At 43.1% G+C, this 22,100-nt stretch overlaps 1 protein-coding gene and 1 non-coding gene across 2 annotated transcripts in view; one reads left to right on the top strand and one right to left on the bottom strand.

The window, feature by feature from the left end:
• FBXW8 (F-box and WD repeat domain containing 8) overlaps nucleotides 1-19,999 on the bottom strand; it is a 112,886-nt gene extending 92,887 nt beyond the window's left edge. Inside the window, exons 1-2 of the mRNA XM_067700744.1 lie at nucleotides 19,589-19,999; nucleotides 5,158-5,262 (exon numbers count right to left, since the gene is read on the bottom strand). Of these exons, the coding sequence (XP_067556845.1) occupies nucleotides 5,158-5,262; nucleotides 19,589-19,909 (426 nt within the window). The 5' untranslated portion in view covers nucleotides 19,910-19,999. The remainder of the gene's footprint in view (nucleotides 1-5,157; nucleotides 5,263-19,588) is intronic.
• On the top strand, nucleotides 10,002-10,108 carry LOC137204234 (U6 spliceosomal RNA). The gene has a single exon (XR_010933472.1). It is a non-coding gene; the product is annotated as a U6 spliceosomal RNA (small nuclear RNA).
• Nucleotides 20,000-22,100: the final 2,101 nt, after the last annotated feature.

Raw genomic sequence — 22,100 nt, 5'->3', positions numbered from 1 at the left:
GAGGATTAGGGCATGAACATCTCAGGGAGGCCATTACTCAGTTGCCACAGCCTAGCCAGTCTGACCTTCCTGCTGTTCCTCACACAACAGGTACACTCACCTCAAAGCCTCTGCACCTGCTATTCCCCTCTGCCAGAGACCAGCCCAGCTTCCTTCTTCCTTCCTTCAGGTCTCTGCTGAAAGGTCACCTTCTCTATGAAGTCTTCCCTGGCCACCCCAGATGATGCAACCCCCAACATCATCTCTGCGTCTCATTTTTCTCCATAGCACTTACCACCATCAGATATATTCTATATTTAATGATATTATTTACTGCACATAATGTAAAGCTTTCCAAAAGGCAGGGGTTTTTATGTTTTGTTCACCGTCTAGAATGGTACATGGCACATAGTAGGCCCTCTGTAAATAACCGAATGAGAAGAATAAGTCAAATTTTTTTTTTTTAAGTTCAACACCTAAAAAAACTGGATTGCTGGGCATATACCCAGAGAAAACCATAATTCAAGAAGACACACGCACCCCAATGTTCACTGCAGCACTATTTACAATAGCCAGGTCATGCATGGATGCAACCTAAATGCCCATCGACAGACAAATGGATAAAGAAGATGTGGTACATATATACAATGGAATGTTACTCAGCCATAAAAAGGAATGAAATTGGATCATTTGTAGAGACATGGATGGATCTAGAGACTGTCATACAGAGTGAAGTAAGTCAGAAATAGAAAAACAAATATCGCATATTAACGCATATATGTGGAACCTAGAAAAATGGTACAGATGAACCAGTCTGCAAGGCACAAACAGAGACACAGATGTAGAGAACAAATGTATGGACACCAAGGGGGGAAAGCGGTGACGGGGGGTGGTGGTGGTGTGATGAATTGGGAGGTTGGGATTGACATGTATACACTAATATATATAAAATAGATAACTAATAAGAACCTGCTGTATAAAAAATAAAATAAAATTCAAAAATTACAAAAAAACTGGATTGCTTTTATTTTCAAAGGTCAGCTCCTGGCATGTGCTGCTCTCAGAAGGCTTTGACTTTCTTATTCAAATATAATCTCTTGCTTTCTGATTTTTTTCTCTTTTAAGTTTTAATATGAAAAATTTCAACCACACAAAAGTAAAGTGAACAGCGTAATAAACTCCCAAGTCACCCCCACTCTGTTCAAATGACTATCAATATTTTGCCATTCTTGTTTCATCTAGTTCCCCATCTTTTTTTCTGGAGTTGCTTTGGTTCTCCCTAACCCCTTTTAGAGGGAGCAGCCACTGCAACCTGGGGAATTAAAAGGAAACTCCTGTGGATGCCTGGGTGTCAGGCATGCACATATCTCCCTGAGAGAAGTCTGGGGGCAAAGGTGGAAATTAAGAACTAAGGGAATCCTGCCAGCAACTACAGGTCCTCAGAATAATTTCTGCTCTGAAAATCAACCAGGCACACTTGGCTCTAAATTTCCAACCTTTAAAAATGTCATTAAGATCTGTAGCTAGAAAAACTCAAATTTTAGTTTCTCCTATTTGGACATATGGGAAGATCATAAGATCACATTTGCCTTGAAACTTGAAATATCATAATCTAATACACTGGGCTTTAGTTCCAGAGCTACTTATTTATTTTGGTAATACCTACTTCTTGCTTGCCAATTTTAACATAAATCTTAAGTTTTTAACCTCTCCCATCTTCCTTCTTTTTCTGTATTACATTCTTCAAGGACGTTTTTCTACCTTTTACTTGAAAATCATGGCCCTGTTGCCTTTGCAACTCTATTTCTAAACTTACACATTAGGAAATACACATAACTAAAATATATGCTAAAATTGAACATGAAAAAATAAAGTTATAGAGATGGAGAACAAATTCGAGGTTGCCAGGGGTTAGGGAAGGGCATGGCTATAAAAGAGTAGCAGGACTCTTGTGATGAAAATTCTGTATCTTGACCGTGTGGTCACTCAAATCTACACACGTGATAAAACTGCGTAGACTTAAATACACACAAATAAGAGTGTATTAAACTGATGAAATCTGAGTAAGCTCCATGGACTTTGCAAATGTCAATTCCTGGTTTTGATACTGGGCTACAGTCTGCAAGACATTACCAATGGAGGAAACTGGGGGAAGGGTACACAGAACTTCTCTGCACTATTTTTTGCAACTTATGAATTTCTAATTACTTTTAAAGTTTTTTAAATGAACATTGGTAAATACTTAAAAACCTTTACTCCTTAGAATTACTCATGTTGTAATATAACAGCACACTCACTTTTCTCAAAAACCAAACAATTTTGTCATTTCGAAATCGACAATTTTGTCATTGTTGTCCATTTTAAAATATTACCCTTTAAAGTGTTTGGAAATCCTGTGGACACACACACACAAAAGAACAAAAAATTCTAAGTAGCGAAATGATAAACTGCTCAATGAACCGCCCCAAGCATAACTGCTTACTAAAACCCACACTGTTTGAGACATCCCAGCATGATACTCTCCCACAGAGATACTAAGTCCCTCGAGGGACAAGTATGGATACCAAGGAGCTAGAGGTCAGCATTCAGGGTACACAGGACCACAAACTAACGTAAGAGGGCTTTAGTTTTGAAGCGTAAAGCCTCACAAAGCAGAAAAGAGAGGGGATGCAGAAAGGAGACAAAGTCAAGAGCCAAATCGATTCCCCAGTACAGTCTGTGGCATAATGAAATCTCAGAAGTCCGCCCCAATCAGGGTTCCTTACTGTTAGTCAGTTACCAATTTGGCATAAGGATCTAAGCAAACAGGTTTTCTCCAAGGGCACACATATAGTTTATGGTGCCAATTCCACATAACTGGCCCAACCACTTTCACTGAAATCCCAAGGCGGCTAGATTAAAAGAGAACCAGAGAGAAAGAGCGAGACGGAGAGAGCGAGCCCCCTCTAAAATAAAATCATAAAGCAGCAGGACACTCCATTCAACAGAAGGCCCTTTTCCTGTTTCAAAAATAAAAACACCACGAGAAACAAATGAAAATGCTACTTATTTTTATTACTTTGTGGTTTTCTTTTAATGCTTGAAAAAAACAAAGCCAAGTCACAAACTACTGGCCATCCATCGTCATCTTTGTGCAAAAGCTCTACGAAAAAAATCCTGGCTTAGAAGATCAGAGCCACCTCAGGGGTTCTGTTTAAGTATATTTTCTAATCTTATACATGTGCTCTAAAAATTAGGTTCAACCACAAAAACCCAAATCCAACTGGCCCAAGAGGGCAGAATTCTGGTGCACAATTGGACTACTGTGTTGCAAATTAAACTGTTCACACCTGCAGAATAATCTCACCAGCATAACCAATCTACCCTGGAATGCAGCCCCACGGTACCAAAAGGGGGATTTCTTCTTCCACCAGATCCTATCTTTCACTGATAAACTCTTTGGATGAGAAAACCAGCAGCAGATGTGAAAGCCACATGGCCCTCTACAAAGCAGGAGAGCAAAAGCAACGTAAGAAGAAATGATTCCTTAAACAGCAGCTCCCTATCAAGAATGAAGATTTTATCATCTAAGGCTGACTTTGTGGAAAGCTAGCTATTAGATAGACCCTGTTCCAAGACTTTGGCTAACAGCATCAGGCTGAAATCCAGGAGCTGGACTCGTTTAGCTACACCCTTGTTTTCAACTCTTGGGAACAGGGCCAATGTGTAAAGTTAGAATATAACAAATCCAACTTCCAAGGCAAAGAAGAAGACAATGTAGGTACTCTTACTTCATGCGGTCGATAGGCTCTGAGCATGGTTTACACTTCAAACATTTTTATTTTGTGAATTTTAGCCTCTGCATAGTTTCTTCCGAAAGATTTCCACACCCTGCATCAAAAAATATTTGCCAATACCCCCCCTTAACTGATGCTGTGGCAATCAAAAATACTGAACACTTTCTCAAATTCATATTTAAGTAGAAAAATAGTTTTGATTAAGCAAAATGCTTCACAATAGGGTAAAACCATAATAGGGGAATAAAGTAAAACCAGAAACTCTCTAAATTGTCCTGTATTTTGTGTCATTTCACTGAACTGCCATGGAGTTAGACAGCTCTAGAGTCTGTCTAGTTTTCACCACCCTCAAACTGCCTTAATATTTTTATCTGCATATTCATGGTGGTGTTTCAGATTTTTATTGTATAGTTCTCCTACCCCTCAATTTCACCAAACTCTTTCTCCTGAAGGTACAGAAACTTGTATCAAATGCATTATAGGATTCAGGGATGGGAAACAGTAACCACTAAACAAATTACTTCTTTGGCAATGGATACTCCAGTGCCTTCTGGGAACACAGCTGTCCGTGAAAAGCCAAATGGTCAATCACATACACATTTAACTTATGAGAAATTAGACATTCTTCACCAAAAGGAAGAGAATAACAGACTAACTTTAATGATATAAATGCTTGCCTCTTAAAGCACGGCCAAAGCCACACTTGGCATCACCTGGTAGAAATGCAGATAATTGGGCCACACCCCAGACCTCCTGAATCCGAATTAGCATTTTATCAAGATCCCCTGTGATTCATGCACACAATAAAGTCCCGCCTAGACTGTATCTCCCACCATTCCACGCCATGGGCACGTGCCCCAGAGTACGCATGAGATGGGTGACGCCGATCTGCAGTTCCCTTGGTGGATCTCAGCTCTCACATGCCTCTCGCCTCACTGAGTGGAATTCTGATGTTTGAAGGGTAATTTGGATCATACAGTGGAACATGACTTCACTGTTTTGTCCCCAGGCTGACCCTCAGCTCCCAACCTAACGACTGGCGTGACTGAACCAAGGCCTTGCATCTTTGCATTAGAAATGGTGAGGACATTAACAGGTCTGGCGATCTCAGTAAAGGCAAGTACAACCTTGTCAGCCTTGAGCACGCTGCCACAGGTCAGCCATAACTCAGACTGCAGGAGGAACACAGCTCTGGGACAGACGGTCACAAAAAGATAAACATGACATGGTGATATGGAACATAATCGTTTATGTTCAAGGTTGCTTTCCTTCAAGTAAAGCTGCTATCCAACTCATTATTCCTTTAAAGTTTGTCATCCTGTAAATTTCTGCTATGGAAGAGCTTGCCATACTCGAATTACACATGTAGGTAAATCCTGACCATCCATTAATGACAGCTTACCTGCGCACACCTTCCTAGTTCTTTTCTGTCCAGATACTGAAATATATTGATTGCCAACTCGTACGGCAGTTGGATATCAAAGAAGGGCACGTCATCCATTTCATTCTGAGGAGGAAAAAAGAAAAGGAACAAGCTTAAGGTTCTGAGATATGAAAATGTTCATATTTACAGGCCCTTTAAATGACCAGCAATAGCCTTAAGTGGTGACAAGAGAGACGATGCTGATTCCCAGGAGAAGCAAAGCGTTCTCACGATTCTGCAGAGCCGAGTCATGGAACTAATTCAGAGCTTGACAGCTACTCTCAATTCTCCGACCCCCACAAGCTTACTCTCCTTACATTCACTTATAAACTCCACAAGACCATTTCCCGTAATGCTTCAGAAAGGAGAAGCAGGGGTACCATCTCACAACCTGGCGTGTGCCACAGGAATCAGTGCAAAGGTTTGTGGAAAACCTCTCAGCTTCTAAGGAAAGGTGAGTGGTAGGCAGTCAAAAAAGAGCCTTGGAATCAGGGAGGCCACTGGTCCTTCCAGGACAACTGCTACTAGCCCCCAACTTGGAGGGGGGTGAATGCCCACAGCGAAGAAATGCTGACCTAGGTCACTGCAGTGTTTTCATCAGGAAGAGGGGGATAGGGCTGTGAATGTGAGCAAAAAGTAAACAAATGAAGTGCTGCTCTTGAGTAAGGTGAGTCCGTCTCCCCGTGGCCACAGGAGAAGCACAAGGTTTCCTAATGCACCCGGGGGCTTGTGCTGCTTAACCTGAGTGAGCCAGTGCAAACAGAGCAGTTCTTCTTCGGTGTCATTTATTAATGTGGAGAAATTAGAGCTTGCCTGCCTTTGGATAAGCAATTAGGGATGAGGTAACAGGCTTTATTTGAGAGATAAGGCTGTCATGACGATCCTGGTAGCACAAAGAAATACGAGGGTGAAACAGAAAAAAGGCCAAGTGTGCACATGGATCCCTCTGCCTGTTCCCGACTCCACCTGCCAAAGCTCACTTTGGTGTGTGCTCCTGTAAAGCTGGGGAAAGCAGAGCTCTGCATCCCAACAAAACTCGCTTAATAAAATTCATGTTTAATAAGCTTTGGCTGACGTCGGTGACTTACTGGTTGCAAGCAAATTATTAATCCACCACTCAAACACAACAGTTGTATATTGCAAGGCTGCATGAAAAGAATCTCAGCATTTTTAAGGGAGTGTGAGCACCGACTCAAACCCTACCACAATTCAGGGTGAAGATTCTTCTGGAATCATGTTTCCATTCATCTAGGAGTCTCAGGGCTAAAAGATAATCCAGGGCATAAGGAGGTAATGTATTCAACTGCAAAAACAGCGCAAGGCTAAGCACGAAGGCCAAGAAGGATCTCTAGAGGAAAAAAGAGGAAGAGTTGACAGTTCTCGGCGGGTAAAGAAGGAACGGCATGTTAAATCAGGACAGAAGTGTTGGCTTTACAGAAAACAACAGAAAAAAATCTGCAAGTGTAATTGGAAGACAAAGGGGTCCTTGCCTAAAAAAATAATGGAAAGTCATTTGTCTAATGTCATGCTAGGTCCCCTCCTACAGCTAATCAAGCTTTACTCATCGAGAGAGAGGCATCACTTTCTCTATGCCCAGATCCAACTTGAGACTCCTTACCGTAACTATGGAGGGAATGGAGGAAAGGTGCACACAGTACAAGACTATCCTTCACAGCCCTGGACCTCCTTCTGCTTTCTCTTTTGGATTTTTTGACTATGGTGAGGTGGAGAAGTCTACCTTACCCACTCAGTAAAGAAACAAGAGAAAAATGTTCCCTATCCTCATACAAGCAGAATAAAGGCAAAGAAAAGTCTGCACTCATGCAAACTAAACTCATAATTAGCTTTTTTTTTTTCCTCCCCCCTGCCAGAGGCATTGCTTTCTTCAATTGGTCCCTTCGGGACTCCCTATAAACTGATGTCTGTACTTGACACTACTGCGATGAAGCATGAGAAGTCATCTCTGTTTTTAGTTTTGCTTGCGCAGAAAAGTCATAATTCTGGTGGCAGGTGCCTTCTCCCTTTTGCCTGTTCAGTTGGCTAGTTCTCTATTCTCATCCTAGAAAATACCGCCTCTGCCTTAGCATACTCCAAACTCTGCCACCATCCTCCTTCATGCCAGCCCCCATGACCTCTGGGATGCAGCAGAGCATGGAGGGTTAGAGCACAGATTCCAACCGATCATCCTAGTTCTGCATCTGACTAGCCACGAGACCAGGCTAAATGCATCTGATTCTTAGCTTCCTCATCTATGAAACAGATATTAACACACCTAATACGTTATTCATGGGGCAGTTATGAGAATAAAATGAAATAATGCATGGAAAGGGCCTGGCACAAGTACCCAGGCTCAGCATGCAATAACTGATTGCTAATAGTACTATTTTCTTTCCTTGAGTGGCATTCCAGGTCCCTTTTTTTCCTTCAACACATACTTTTGATTAGGTCCACATTCCACGTAGCCCCCACGTCAGCTTGTTGTTTACACAGAAAGTTGTCTCCCCTTGTCACGAGATAAGCACATGATAGTCGATGACAGTGGAAAGGGGATGGTACAGCAGAAGCTGTCATTCACAAGTATGAATACTGAAAGTATCCACACAACAAGGGCTTTTCCAAGAGGGCTTTAAAAAAAGAATCATCAATTTAAAAAGGTTATACCACAGTAATAACTACAGGCGGATCTGCTCTAGTGCACAGAGGATGAGAAGGAGGTAGCCAGCAGGGTGTGAATGACCAGTCCGGGGTATTAGGGCTCCCACACCAACAGTCAGAGACTCCATGCTGGTCTCACTGCTAACACACGGTGTTATGGTTCTTGATCATTTATAAGTTCTGGAGAGCAACAACTGCTTCAAAGCATTGAATTATAATTATATAAACACCAACGTCACAAAGCCAAACTTTTTTTTTAAATCACTGTGCTCTTAGAAAAGGGAACTCTCCTACACTGTTGGTGGGAATGTAAATGGATATCGCCACTATGCAGAACAGTATGGTGGTTCCTTCAAAAACTAAAAAAAAACTACCATATGACCCAGCAATCCCACTACTGGGCATATACCCTGAGAAAACTATAATTCAAAGAGTCATGTACCACAATGTTCACTGCAGCACTATTTACAATAGCCAGGACATGGAAGCAACCTAAACGTCCACTGACAGATGAATGGATAAAGAAGATGTGGCACATATATACAATGGAATATCACTCAGCCATAAAAAGAAACGAATTTGAGTTATTTGTAGTGAGGTGGATGGACCTAGAATCTGTCATACAGAGTGAAGTAAGAGAAAGAGAAAAACAAATACCGTATGCTAACACATATACATGGAATCTAAAAAAAAAAAAAGGTTCTGAAGAACTTAGGGGCAGGATAGGAATAAAGAAGCAGACGTAGAGAGTGGACTTAAGGACACGGGGAGGGGGAAGGGTAAGCTGGGACGAAGTGAGAGAGTGGCATGGACATATATACACTACCAAATGTAAAACAGATAGCTAGTGGGAAGCAGCCGCATAGCACAGGGAGATCAGCTCAGTGCTCTGTGACCACCTAGAGGGGTGGGATAGGGAGGGTGGGAGGGAGACACAAAAGGGAGGGGATACGGGGATATATGTATACATATAGCTGATTCACTTTGTTATACAGCAGCAACTAACACAACAATGTAAAGCAATTATACTCCAATAAATGTTTAAAATAATAATAAAATAAAAGGTGTGAAGAGTGGGAAAAAAAAATCACTGTGCTCTTAGAATTGCATCTAAACTGCAAAATGATGGTCAATCCCAAACAGATCAAGTCCCAGATTCTTATGTAAATGACCTTCCCTGTTGCTACCACTGGCTGGGAATGGCAGGAAAAAAAAAAGAAACCAACATACTAAAGGAAGGTCCACATCTCCACATCTTAAGAAATATGTAGACCCACAAGGTCAGGAGACCAAATGCTGAAGTTTCATGTTGCACCCTTAGCATCCTTCTGGCAAGACATTCTATCATTGGCTCTTGTAGTGGAGGCTGTGGTGGGTCACTCAGATTCCCCCTCTGGATCCATGACACCTTCCCCCCAGATGCCCAGAATGCTGCCTGCCACTGGCTCATAGCTGTGTCCCTTCCCAGGCACTGCCCTTGGCCAAAAAGCTGCCTCATTCCAGGTTACACTCCCTCCTCAAGGGCAGTGTGCATCCAATGACTACTCAACAGCTGAATATAAAGACCTCTATGTGGGACCCCTGAGAAAGGCCAACCCATGAAACCACCTGCATGCAAATCTCTATCTCAGAGTCTGTTTCACGGAAATTCTAATCTTTATTCCCAAATAGTCCTGTGTTCAGCACATTCACAAGGGCTCTTATGCACAACTCCAGAGACATTAGGTAACCTACTTCCCTTTCTACTAAGGAGGCAACAGTGGAATGCAGGTAAGTTAGAGTGATGTTATTATACCGAAAAACAAAAAACTAGAGCAGCTTCAGGGATAAGTAAATCACTCATAAACTTCTCTCTCTTATTATTAGTAACATATCACTTGGGGAACACCTTACAAAAGATTGAGAGTTACGAGCATGCTTGATCCTGTGGTTAAAAATCCAATTCTTTTACAGGTACAGCATAATTTGACAAGGATGTGGAGCCGCATCCTGGACAGAGGCTGCAGCCCAGTAACCACATATACCTTAATAGTAGCAGCAAGAAGGTCCTAAGCACTCTCATTTGGTACTACCCTGAGTTCACAAAGTAAAAAAAAAAAAAAAAACAAAAAACTACTACTTGCTACTAGTGTGCAGAGAAGTACCCTGCCATCTAAAAGGTGCTATCAGTGCTCGCTTCAGCAGCACATATACTAAAATTGGAACGATACAGAGAAGATTAGCATGGCCCCTGCACAAGGATGACACGCAAATTCGTGAAGCGTCCCCTATTTTTAGCAATTATACTCCAATAAAGATGTTAAAAAAAAGAATTTAGCTGCAGTCTCTAAATAGAAAAAAAATTAAAAATAATAAAAGGTGCTATCAGACTTCAATCTAGGCTATTTTGAAGCATACAGCCACCCTAAAAGTTATGGGCCACATTAACCAACTATATCTATAGTAACTTAAATATGGAAATGGACAAGTTGGCAGTTCAGAAACTAAGATATTCCAAGAAAAGAGACACTTGAAATATAGGAAACGTGGTCGTACTATAAAAAAGTCAGTATGACTACAATGTTTAGAGAATAATTTAGAATGGACAAATTTATGCTACAGAAGACCATACAGAAGACCAGTAAATTTAAAGTATTAACATTCCTTCAAATTTAAAGAAGGACACCCTTTGGACAACATACAACTTGGGTTTTAATTTTTTTTTTTAATGGTTGAGATATTGATTCTCTCTCCAATATTGGTGACTCTTGTCCTATATTATACATCAAAATCATCTGTGGAGTTGTGTGTGTTTTAAACCAAAAGCCCAGGGTCTCACTCAGACCTAATGTCCCAAATTCCCAGGGATGGGGCTCAAGCAACTCTTCCTCAGGAATCCTCATACAAACCAAAAGTTGAGAACCACAACCCTAACTTACCAAAAGACTTAAGAATCAATCCTTTCCCAATCAAGCCAAAAGAAAAAAAAAAAAGCCACCACAAAGGGGTCATGTTACTTTGTTAATTCAAAGTCAGTGAATACTAGATTTTCCCAAAGTCTACTGGACTTACTCCAAAAAACGCTAAGAGAAATTGCAAATAGATCCATCCCCAGGGAGGCTGATTTGTACTCTTATGTGCTAATGTAAGACTAAGTCTGTAAATGGACTGGTTTTGTGCCTTACTGTTAGAAATTTAATCTGTCTTCTCTTGTTTAGTAGAAGGAGGGATAATTACTAAGAGCCAAATCAGTAAAAAGTGAAGAAATTGACTTAAAGCTTGTTCCCAGTGTAATCTCCAGGGCAAACAACAGGAAAGATCTCTCTAGATGGTGTTTTAAGAAACTAAGAAAAGCACCTGAGTTCAAACAATAGATACATAGCATTTCTGCTAAATCTGTCACTGAAAGGAGACTGTTTTCTACATGAATTTATCTCAACTTTCTACATACTGCTAAGGAGTAGACGCACACAATCTCAATCAGAAGGAACAGATGAGTTCCAGTTTCACCCGCATTTTCTCTAAGAAAAATAAAATTAGTTGATTAGGGGAAAAAAAGGTCTGAAACACTGTCAAGATAAACAGCCATTCATTTACATTCCCAAATGTGTCTCAAAACACGTTCTTATTTATACAAAAGAAAAAAAATGACAAAAGTCCACCAAAATGTTAACAGCTGTAGCCACTGAGCAATAACATTACAAGAGATTTTTGTTTTTGTCTATTCTTCTGAATTTCCTCAATATTTTTACAATAACCATGTTTCACAAAGAAAAACAATACATTTGTAAGATAAGGTGTTTTATGTTCAAAACACTATCTGAATTCAGGTCCATGCCAGGTGCTGGGGGGAGGGAGGTACTGTTAGCAAATGTATAAGAAATGATATCAACACCCAAAGAGCTAAAATCTTTTATAGAGCTAAATCACTGTCACATAAAATGGAATAAAAACTGGAGTCTACAAAAGGCAGTAGAGATAGCCCCTCAAGGTATTCCCAAGTTCATCAGGAAGCCAGCTATTTAGAACCTGGAAATCACTTCTCCGAAGCAACAATACTGTAAAGAGTGGTTAAGCTCCCAAGCAGTCCACAAAAAGCCAACTTATCTTTTAACATTTAACCTAATCCCTTGCCTCGCTATGAGAAAGAGCAAAAGGTATTCAATAAATTTTTGTTGACAGCATACGTGGATGATATAGCTGAACTTTAACACTACAACATCTAACAGGTACATTGCACTGCATACAGTAGATGCACATTAAACGTCCATGGGATTTGATTTTTTTTAATGGGCTCCCCAACTTCAAGAGCCATTATCATTCACCACCTACTGGTATGATTCCCCTGGGCACTCTGGCAAGGGGTGGACACAGAGAGCAATCTAAACGATTGGGCAGTGAGGGCTGGGGCAACCCCAGGAGGCTGGGCAGTGGAGAAAGCTAGGGAGGCAGAGGACGCACGACCTCTGCTTTCAAAGCCCCCTTTTAGTCGGATACAGTTTTTCTCTCCAGAAAGAAGTCAGCAGAGGAGGGGGAGGGGGAGCTCCCTTATCAAAAGCTTCCGGTCCCAGAGGGGCCTGTGTGGGTATAGTTTGTTTGTGGAAAGAGTTTCACGTCAAGGGTCCCAAATACTCCAAACACATTCGTACCATCAAAATTGGCTATATAATTTGTAGAGCCCAGTGGAAAATGGAAATGCGGGGCCCCTTGTTCAATATTAAGAATGTCAAGATGGCAACAACAGAGCATTAAACCGAGCACAGGGTGCTTCTAAGCCTGGGGCCCTATGTGACCACACAGGTCACACGGGCCCACGAGGCCAGCTGGCCCTGGCCACCACAGAACCTTTGCACTTGCCATTCTCTGCCTAGAATGCCCCCCCCCCAATCTCTGCACACTTGCTCCCTCACCTCTTCCATAAGCATGACCTTCCTAGGAAGGCCTCTTGGCTAGCACTATCCCCAACACATACACACTCTGTCCCTTCCACCTGCTTTCTTCTTCTCCAGGGCATCTATTACCTAACAATTATTTGTTCATTGTCCATCTCCCTCTTGCCCAGAATGTGGGCTTTATAAGAGCATGAATTTTTTCTGACTTGTTCACTGCTGTAGCCTCAGTGCCTAGAAGAGTACCTGGTACCAAGAAGCCACCTAATGAGTACTTGAGGAGTGAATGAATGGAGCCCAGGCTGCTTCAAGCAGCAGAACCTTTCAACAAACAGACGTCCTAACTTACAAGTTGTTCCAGTGTACACAGAGACCATTACAAAACATGTCCAAGTAGACATGTGCTCACTCGTAACAGGAAAAAAATACATGGCACTGACAAGAAAACGTTTTAGTTGGAGTAAAGGAGAAGGCAGAGAACCTTGGGCTGGAGGGATCAGGGGAGAGTTAACATAGGAACAAGAATCAAGTTAAGCCTTAAAAGGAAGGAAGGCAAAGGACAGAAAGAGGAAGGAAAGTCACTCCAGGTAAGCCAGTGCATGAGCTCACATTTGACTCGGTTGCCTTCTCATTTTGTGTTAGTCAGTTCCCCTACTTGTTTCTAACTTTAAAAAAAGAGGAACGTCAAGTCATCAAATTGACCTGCTGACAACATAGATGTAGGCTCTGACAAATTAAATATTGACAAAGTGAGCAATAAATACTGGCCAACAGTATTAAAACTTTCATCAGGCCTGAAAACCCAAATCGTAACGCTCCGAATGTTCGCAGGGGTTCTAACCATCACAGAGCCTCCTTATGAGGCTGTTGCTGGAAGCAGCAGCTCTGCCCATGCTATTTCAATTCCACACGTGCCGACGGGGCCCCCACTGCACTGAGTACCATAGGCGGGGTTACAAGAGGAAGACAAGAGACGCCGCCCTCCAGGGATTCCAGGGGGCGGCCTGAAGCAAGAGGCTCACCAGGGATAAGCTTTAGCAAAGAGGAAGTGAGATAGTATAATGAACTTTTCTGCAATACTAATGATAATAATAGCACCAGCTTTAATTTACTGTCTACTTATTGTAAGCCAGCTTGGTGCACTAAGAATGTCCCAGCCTCTACACAAGATCATACTAGCCTGGTCCTCATCTGATAAGTAAGGCAGGGTAAGTGACCTGCCCAAGGTCAGACAACAAGTCAGCAGCAGAGACCGCACCTGAACTCAGGTCCACCCGATTCTGAGCCTGGACTTGTAACCAAAGCCATCCTGCTCCATTAATGTTACACTTTCATTTAAAAGAAGCAACACTAGGCTTCTGAGGTCAGGGACTGTGTCCATTCTGCTTTCTACTGATTCCCCGGCACCCAGCTGATCCATAAATGTGTTGGATGAACAGAAAACACCTACATTGCTACAGTTAGTGCCGCTTCAAACAGTTACCCACTTAAAGTGGTCATCTGTCGTTTCTGCCCAACATCCATCCCCTCTTTTCTTTTAGGAAACCACCCCACTCTCGGTCAACATGGCTTAGGTGGGGCTGACCGCACTCTTACCTTCAGGAGTGGGCAGTGGATATGAGTCTGGCCAGTTTGCGTCAGTGACTGGTTTGAGGATGGCTCCATGACCCAGTCTGGATCAATGGGAATTTAAGTTCATAACTTCTGCTGCATAAAACAGATGCTCTCTTTCCCCCGGGTTGATAAGCTGACAGAATATAAGACTGGAGTTGCTGGCAGCCATTTTATCCCAAATTGGGATAAAGCCAATTCTATGAATAAAGCCAAGGCTGTGAATAAAGCCAACAAAAGGAAAGCAGGACTGAGAGATGGAGAGATTTCTACAGAGAAAAACAATTTTGTAACTACTGAGGTAACTGATGTTAACTAAACTTACTGTGGTAATCATCTTGTAACATATACATATGTCAAGTTACCGTGCTGTACCTGTTAGTGCTCTATGTCAATTATATCTCAGGAAAACTGGGGTGGGGGGAGGACAAATAAAAGAGAGATGGAGAGACTGCTAGTTACATCATAAAACCACCCAGAACAAGGACCACACCTGGAATTTTCAGTTACATGAATCAACAGATTCCAGTTTGGTTTTTTTTAAGCCAGTTTGAGTTGGGTGCTGACTGCCTGCAGCCCAGAGTCCTGACACATCATCTAAGTAGAGACGGGACCGAGCAACTGGATTTCATAACCATCACAGTGAAGAGAGCAGCAGCATACTTGCAGTTATACTCCACTATCTGTGAGAAGTCCGAACTTACTGAGAAAGGGAAAAAAGACAAAAAAGACAAAGTGCCTACTGCCTCTAAAATTCTATGCAGGGCTGTATCATTTCTTTCACTAACTCAACCATATACCAAGAAGACAATTTAGGTGTCCCTAACTCACCACCTGAAACAGATGGTTTCTAAGCACTATTACTAAAAGCTTCACAAGAGAAGATGAGGCTCAATGGGAGTCGTTTCTAAGTTTTCGTTTCAGCTGGGCTTGTCCATCAAAGGTCTTGCCTGTACCCAGCCATGTGACACTGTAAGGTGATGCTGTTCATGTGCCCATCAAGAGGCAATTTCACGCCTGACTGCTAACGTACTAGTTGTTCTTGCTCTAGTGATGATACTGAAAACTGTAGTGAAAGAGACTGCACCAAAAGTACAACAGGATGTGCTGGTATAACAGAGTGCTCCAAAGGTGGGGAAAAAAGGGGAGAGGGGCTGTCAGGAGGTGGTACCGGCTTTTTATTTCCCTTTCATGTCAACTGGATGAGCCTGTCAGAGTTTCTGGGGAGTCCCAAATGAACTAAATTTTCCTTTTCAGGAGTCACCCACAGATCAAAGGATTCTTGGGAAGACAAAAAGCAAAGATCACAAACTCATGGCCCAAGGCAAATCTAGTCAAAGGAAAGGCGTCGTTTTCTATCGTGTACATATGTTAACAAAAACTAAAAGTGGGAAGAGTTTTTGTGGTAGATAGTTATATTAACTAGTCCCCTAATTTGTTCACGCTTCTCTGTGTTCAAGCATTTGGGTATCTGACTCTGGGTGAGGCCATATGAATTGCATTGGTCAATGAGACAATAACAAACATGACCTAGGCAGAGACTTCAAAAGCACTTGGACATTGGGACTTGCCTTTTTGCTGCTCTCATAACTCTGGTAAGGTCCACCCAGGGCTAACGTGCTGGAAGATGAGACACATAATCCAGACACACACACACACACACACACGGAGCTGCCTCGCTGACAGGAGTTAACCTCAGACAGGTACACGAGCCCACTCACGCCCAGCTCAACTGTCACTCTGCAAGATGGTGAGCTAAATAAATCTTGGTTGTCTTAAACCAAAGTTTTGGGGGTTTTTTGGTAGCAAAAACTGATAGAGCCCACATAAAAATACATAATCGCAATTTGGGGGGAAAAATCCCTAAAGACTCTGCAACACCAGGACCACATTCCTACACGGCAACAAGCAGCTGACCTGGGCAGAGGCTCTCGCTTTTAGCCCAGCCACAGCTTAACATTTTCCAATTCGTCACTATCATCTCATCCATGCTAGGGTCACGTTCAGTTGCCATATGTCGTCTCAGTTGGGTGGTGGTATATTTATGGCAAAGAAGAAAGTGAAATACTATATTCCACATACTCCAGTTACTATGAAAAGTGAAAAAAAAAAGTACAACCACTTTGGAAAATGGTCATTATCTACTAAGGCTGAACATACACATATCTTGTAACCCAGCAATTCCACTCCTAAGCAAATACCCAAGAAGAGTGTGTACATATGTTCCAAAAGATGTACAAAATGTTCACAGCAGCACTATTCCTGACAGCCCCAAACTGGCTATTAACAAACTAGTTATCAGTAATGCCCATCAGGGCTTCCCTGGTGGCGCAGTGGTTGAGAGTCTGCCTGCGGATGCAGGGGACGCGGGTTCGTGCCCCAGTCCGGGAAGATCCCACATGCCGTGGAGCGGCTGGGCCTGTGAGCCATGGCCGCTGAGCTTGTGCGTCCGGAGCCTGTGCTCCACAACGGGAGAGGCCACAACAGTGAGAGGCCCTCGTACAGCAAAAATAAATAAATAAATAATAATGCCCATCAACAGAATTAGTAAGATGTGGCATATTCATAGGGATAAATCTCATACATAATGCTGTGCACAAGAACCCAAAAGTATGTGTTGTACGATTCTACTTATATAGTTCAAAATCAGATAAAATTAAAATAAGACGTTATAAGTCAGGTGAGTGGTTACCCTTGGGCGGAATGGCACACATACGGGTTCTGAAAAGCTGGTAATGCTGTTCTGTAACCTGGGTGCTGTTTACATTGATGTGTACACTCTTGGAAATACATCAAGATGTACATTTACGGTTGGTACACTTCAATAGAGAGGTTGCCTTTTTGTTTTAGTTTTTAAAAAGTGGGGAAACAAGACCAAGAGGAGGGCTGTGCTTCAAGAAAAAATGGTTGAGTATTTTTCTTTAGGGGTATTGTGAAGACAATCTCTACACCGTTAATGTTTACTACTTAATGTGACAAAAAGAACGGTAGCCGTTATGAAACAAATTATTACAAAAGTATGGCTGGAATCTGAAGACACAACACCTGATGAACTAGGGAAAAAAGGATCAAATGAGTAACATGTAGCCTACTTCACTCATTTGCATTTCCTCCCTGCCCTCTGTGGGCTTTGGGACTTACAACCCCTGAAATACCTTTTCTATAAAGGCTGCCATCATTTCTCAGACTGAAGATACTGGGTGGGTCCCTTAAAACAATTACTTTCCTAAACCTCATCTGTCATATGGGGCTAATGCTGTCCACTGGTGAGGGCCATTGGGAGAACTGAAGAAGACAACGTCTCTAAACCCTGACAAGACAATACCCAGGAGACAAACAAGTAAGCACGCAATGAATTATGATTACTTTATTTTTTATTTATAGCAGTGTTACTGATGATTGCTAAGTACAAAAAACAAAAAAACAAAACCACTAGCGGTGCCCCAAAGTGTGGATGCTCCTCACGGTAGCCTAGAGCCTAGCAGAGCCTAATGTGGTGATTCCAAAGGGAGCAGAAGGGATCAAGGGCATATACTCCAGGGCAGGCTTTTTCTAACTATAAATGAAACAGATTCTGAAGTCCCTTGGATCCTCCAGCAGGCAGGCCGCTTCCATTTTTAGGATACTTCAGTTAGGGCTCCACTATTTTTGGTATCAATGCCTGTGCCTCAGGAATGTTAGGACTAGAAAGACTAGGGAATCCAGACTTCAAACCAAAATAAGCTGTACAGCTGAGAACAATGTCTCAAACTCACCTGATCATCCCAATCACCAGGTTTCTGGGCCCCTCCTCTGGAAACTGATGCAGCAGGGCTGGGAAGGGCCAGAACCTATATTTTAATAAGGCTTAATGTGACTGTTACAGCAAGTCAAGTTTAGGGAACTCCTACCTGGTGAAATTTAAAGTCCAACAGATCTGAATCCAAATTCAATCCCAAGAACTTGCAGCTGGGTAACCCTGGGCAAATTACAGAAAACCTGTATTTCCTCGTTTGTAAAATGAGACTGACAATACCTACCTCCCAGGATTGTTGTGACTCCTGAATACAATGCCACATTCAGTGCGGAGGATTTGCGAGGCCCCAAATGTGCCTTTGTCCTAATAATCCACATTCCTGTTTCTCTTTACCCCCAAAGCTGGTCTTGCCTCAGCCTACAAGTTTACTTTTATGGGGATAACTTGTATGTAGATCTGGACTAGCCTGAATGACTTATCAGGTGCTAAGTCACCTTCCCAAGGCATTGACAAATTTAATTTTTACATGTCAGACTTCTTCAGTGATGACCATGACGCCAATATGAATTTTCATATATAAGAATTAACACATTAAATGAGAACGCTTATAACACACACACACACAAAGTTGACATCTAACCTTAGAGATAGGCAGAGCACAGAACCAGAAACTCTGTGAAATCTTATAGCTACTAATGTTATTTGAATATAACTACATATTATGTTGAATAAGCCATTTCTTCTGGAAACAGCTTAGCAATTACTCCCTATTGAGAAACCATAGACGCTGCCTTTGAGCCCAATTTAAGTCACTAAAACCTGCTGCCTTTTTCCAACTCTTAAACATGAATGTGTTTCAGGTGATCTTGATTGTGACAACTTCGTGAAAGGGGCTTTTTTTTTTTTTTTTTTTTAAAGAGAGAGGGTTCCTAGCTTACTCCAGATTCTGGAAGGGATTCATGCCCCACAAAATGTGCACTATGATTAGCATGGAGGTTCTTATCAAAAGTTTTTTTCCTGCTTTAACTGAAGTAATACATGAACAGTTAGAAAAACTTGAACTGTACAAACACTATATAGAGAAAAGTTAAAATTCCTTCCTATCCACGTCGTGAGTTCTCCTCCACAAAGGCAACCTTGTTAAAAGTTTCGGAACCCTTCTAGATCAGGATTTCTCGGTCTCATACTTGCTGACATTTTAGACCAGATAATTTTTTGTGGGTGCTGTCCCGTGCACTGTAGAATGTTCATGAGCATTCCTGGCCTCTACCCACTAGACGCCTGCAGCGAACACACCCCCGCCCCAATTGTGGCATCTAAAAATGTCTGCAGACACTGCCAAAACGGGGGACAAAATCGCCCCCAGCTGGGAACCACACCGTCCAGAGATACTCAATGCACGCACAAACACAGCGGTGTGTACCTCTACTCATTTCCCCACCCCCACACTGGTGGCACACAGTTACTTTCCAACTCATTAGGCCATTTGTACCGGGGCGACGGCCAGCCCGTGCCTCGGCGGGAGGCGACGGCCACTCACCAGGTCCCGGATGAGCTGATCCACCAGCTGCTCCCCGCCGCCGGCAGCCTCGCGGGCCGGAGGGGAGCGGGAACGGCTCGCCGCCTCCTGCCTCTCGGCCCGGGTCGCCCGCGCTGCCGGGGGCCGCCCCGCGCCCTCCAAAAGGCCCTGGGCCAGCGCCAGGTACCCCGAGGCCTGCTGCTCGCCGCGCCCAGGGACCACCTCAGGCCGCCACGGCCGTCGCTCGGCAGCCTCGGGCCGCCGCCGCTTCCTCAGCGCCTGGGCCTGCGCCAGCTCCTCCTGCCAGTGCCGGCGGAACTCGTCCAGACTGTGGTCGGCCATCGCCGCCGCTCCCGGCCAGCCGCGTCCCCGTCGGCCCACCAGGTGCCACGGGACGGTCCCTCCGCGGGAAATGTCCGCCGCCACCGGAAACCGCCGCCGCTGCCGCGCTCGGGTTCCGGGTGGCCTGCCCGGCCCCGCCCCGCCCCCAGTGCTCCCTTCCGGCTGTCCCTGGCGCTGTGGCTTGCGGCAACCCAGGCCGAGGTCTGTGCCCTGCCCCCGCCCCCAGCTTCTCAACTTTACGCTTGTGGCTTTTGCCAAGCGCAGACTGTGCGCCAAGCCCTGTTTTTTCATTCAAACATGCATTGAGCAACTACTATGTCAGATGCTGAGAATTCAGTATTTGAATCTGCAGCAACAAAAATAATCTCTTCCCTCTTGGGGTTTGCATTCAAGTGAGGGGGTGGGAAGGAGGAGGCGTTCAACAAAAGAATATGAACGTTTGAATCCGTGGGAGGCGTTATGAAGAAGCTAAAACAAGGTAAGGTAATAAAACAAGGCGAGGGACGGGGATGGGAGAATTACTTTTAGAAGGATGGTCAGAGAATGGACTGTCTGATATGTCATGTGAACTAAAAGCTAAATGAGGAGAGAAACCAGCCATGGGAAGATCAGATCTCAGAAGAGATCTTTCCAGAAGGAACTGCAAGTGAGAGGGCTATGAGATTGGAAAGAAAGAGGCATACAATAGCATACCAACTTCTAAGGGCTTTGTATCTGTTGTTCGCTCCTCAGGGACTTTTATCCCCACCTTGACCTGGTTAACTCTTACACATCTTTCATATCTCAGTTCTCCTCCCAAACCCCGCCCCCGCAAATCAGGTCTCCCTGATATTCATTCTTAACAGCATCCCATACTTATAGCACAGAACACAATTTGTAATTTTATATCTGTGTGATGTCTTACTAACATCTCCCTTCCCTACTGGACTGTCAGTTCTTAGCTTGGAGGCCAGTGATTAATAGGAGCTCAATAAATATTTACTTAATAACAACCCTTAAAGTGAGAACTACTGTCTCCACTTTACAGATAAATAGCCACAAATCACGCAGCTGGCAATTTGCAGACCCAGGATTCTAATCCTCTTTCCTACTACATACCTGACCTATTAATTATCAGAATCATAGAGCCCACACATCTAAACCAGCTAGGGAGCACTTGGCGGCACCTCTGGTTACCGTGCGTGTGTGTGTGTGTGTGTGTGTGTGTGTGTGTGTCTATTTTCAAATTCAGTGATATCACCAGCATGGTTGTTGACAGCCTGGGTGCCAGAGTTGGATCTAGGTGGGAATCCCAGCACCTTCATTTACTCACATCCTCTTTCTTCCAGCAATTCCACTTCTAGGAATTTATCCAAGAGAAGAAAATTGAGGAGTTCAAAGAATACCTTCAAGGAGGTTCACGGAAGCGTTGTTTATAGTGCTAAATATCAGAAGCAATCTAAGTAGTTGACAATAGGGCGTTGGTTAATTAAGTTATGCTCCATTAGAATGTAAGAAAGATCCTAACTGGCTTGTCGCTTCATGAGAGCAGAGACCTGACCTATTTGTTCTTTGCTATGTCTTCAGTGCTCAAAACAGTGTCTGGCACATAGTACTGCAAATAATGAATGAGTAAATGAAAAACTGTGCAACTATTAAACTACATTGGAGAAGAAAACTTAACTATGTGAAAGTTATTCACAATATAGCAAAGTCAGGGTACATAACTGTAGGTATGGCATGATCCCAGTGGTGTCTCTTAAAGAGAATGTATGCATTAAGAAGAATATACACCCAAATCTTACCAAAAGAGGTCTCTAGAGAGAACAGAATTATGGGTGTTTTAGTGTTCTTTTTCTTTATCTGTATATTATAATTTGCTACAATAAATGTTGTCCTAGCCTGAGTTCCTCCAGAAAGCAGAGCCCGAGACCTAGGCTTGCAGGCAGCTAGTTATTTGTAGCAGTGATTCCAGAGAAGAAGCGTGGGGGACTGAGAAGACTGAAACAGGGAAGGAGGGACAGCTAATCCAAAGAGCATTCTTGAGTTGGTCCTGTTCTGGGCAACTTACACTCAATCTCACTGGGACCTTCTAAGGAGCCTTGAAGATTGTCCTCCCAAGAAGTAAGAGCTGGAAGGCAACATTTATCCACTGGCTCATCCTCCGTTAGAGAAAGGTTAAACCATGGGTTTTACATAATCTTTCACTTCC

This window comes from Pseudorca crassidens, chromosome 12 (assembly GCF_039906515.1).
Source record: "Pseudorca crassidens isolate mPseCra1 chromosome 12, mPseCra1.hap1, whole genome shotgun sequence".
NCBI lineage: Eukaryota > Metazoa > Chordata > Mammalia > Artiodactyla > Delphinidae > Pseudorca > Pseudorca crassidens.
This window is presented reverse-complemented; position numbering and strand designations above follow the sequence as displayed.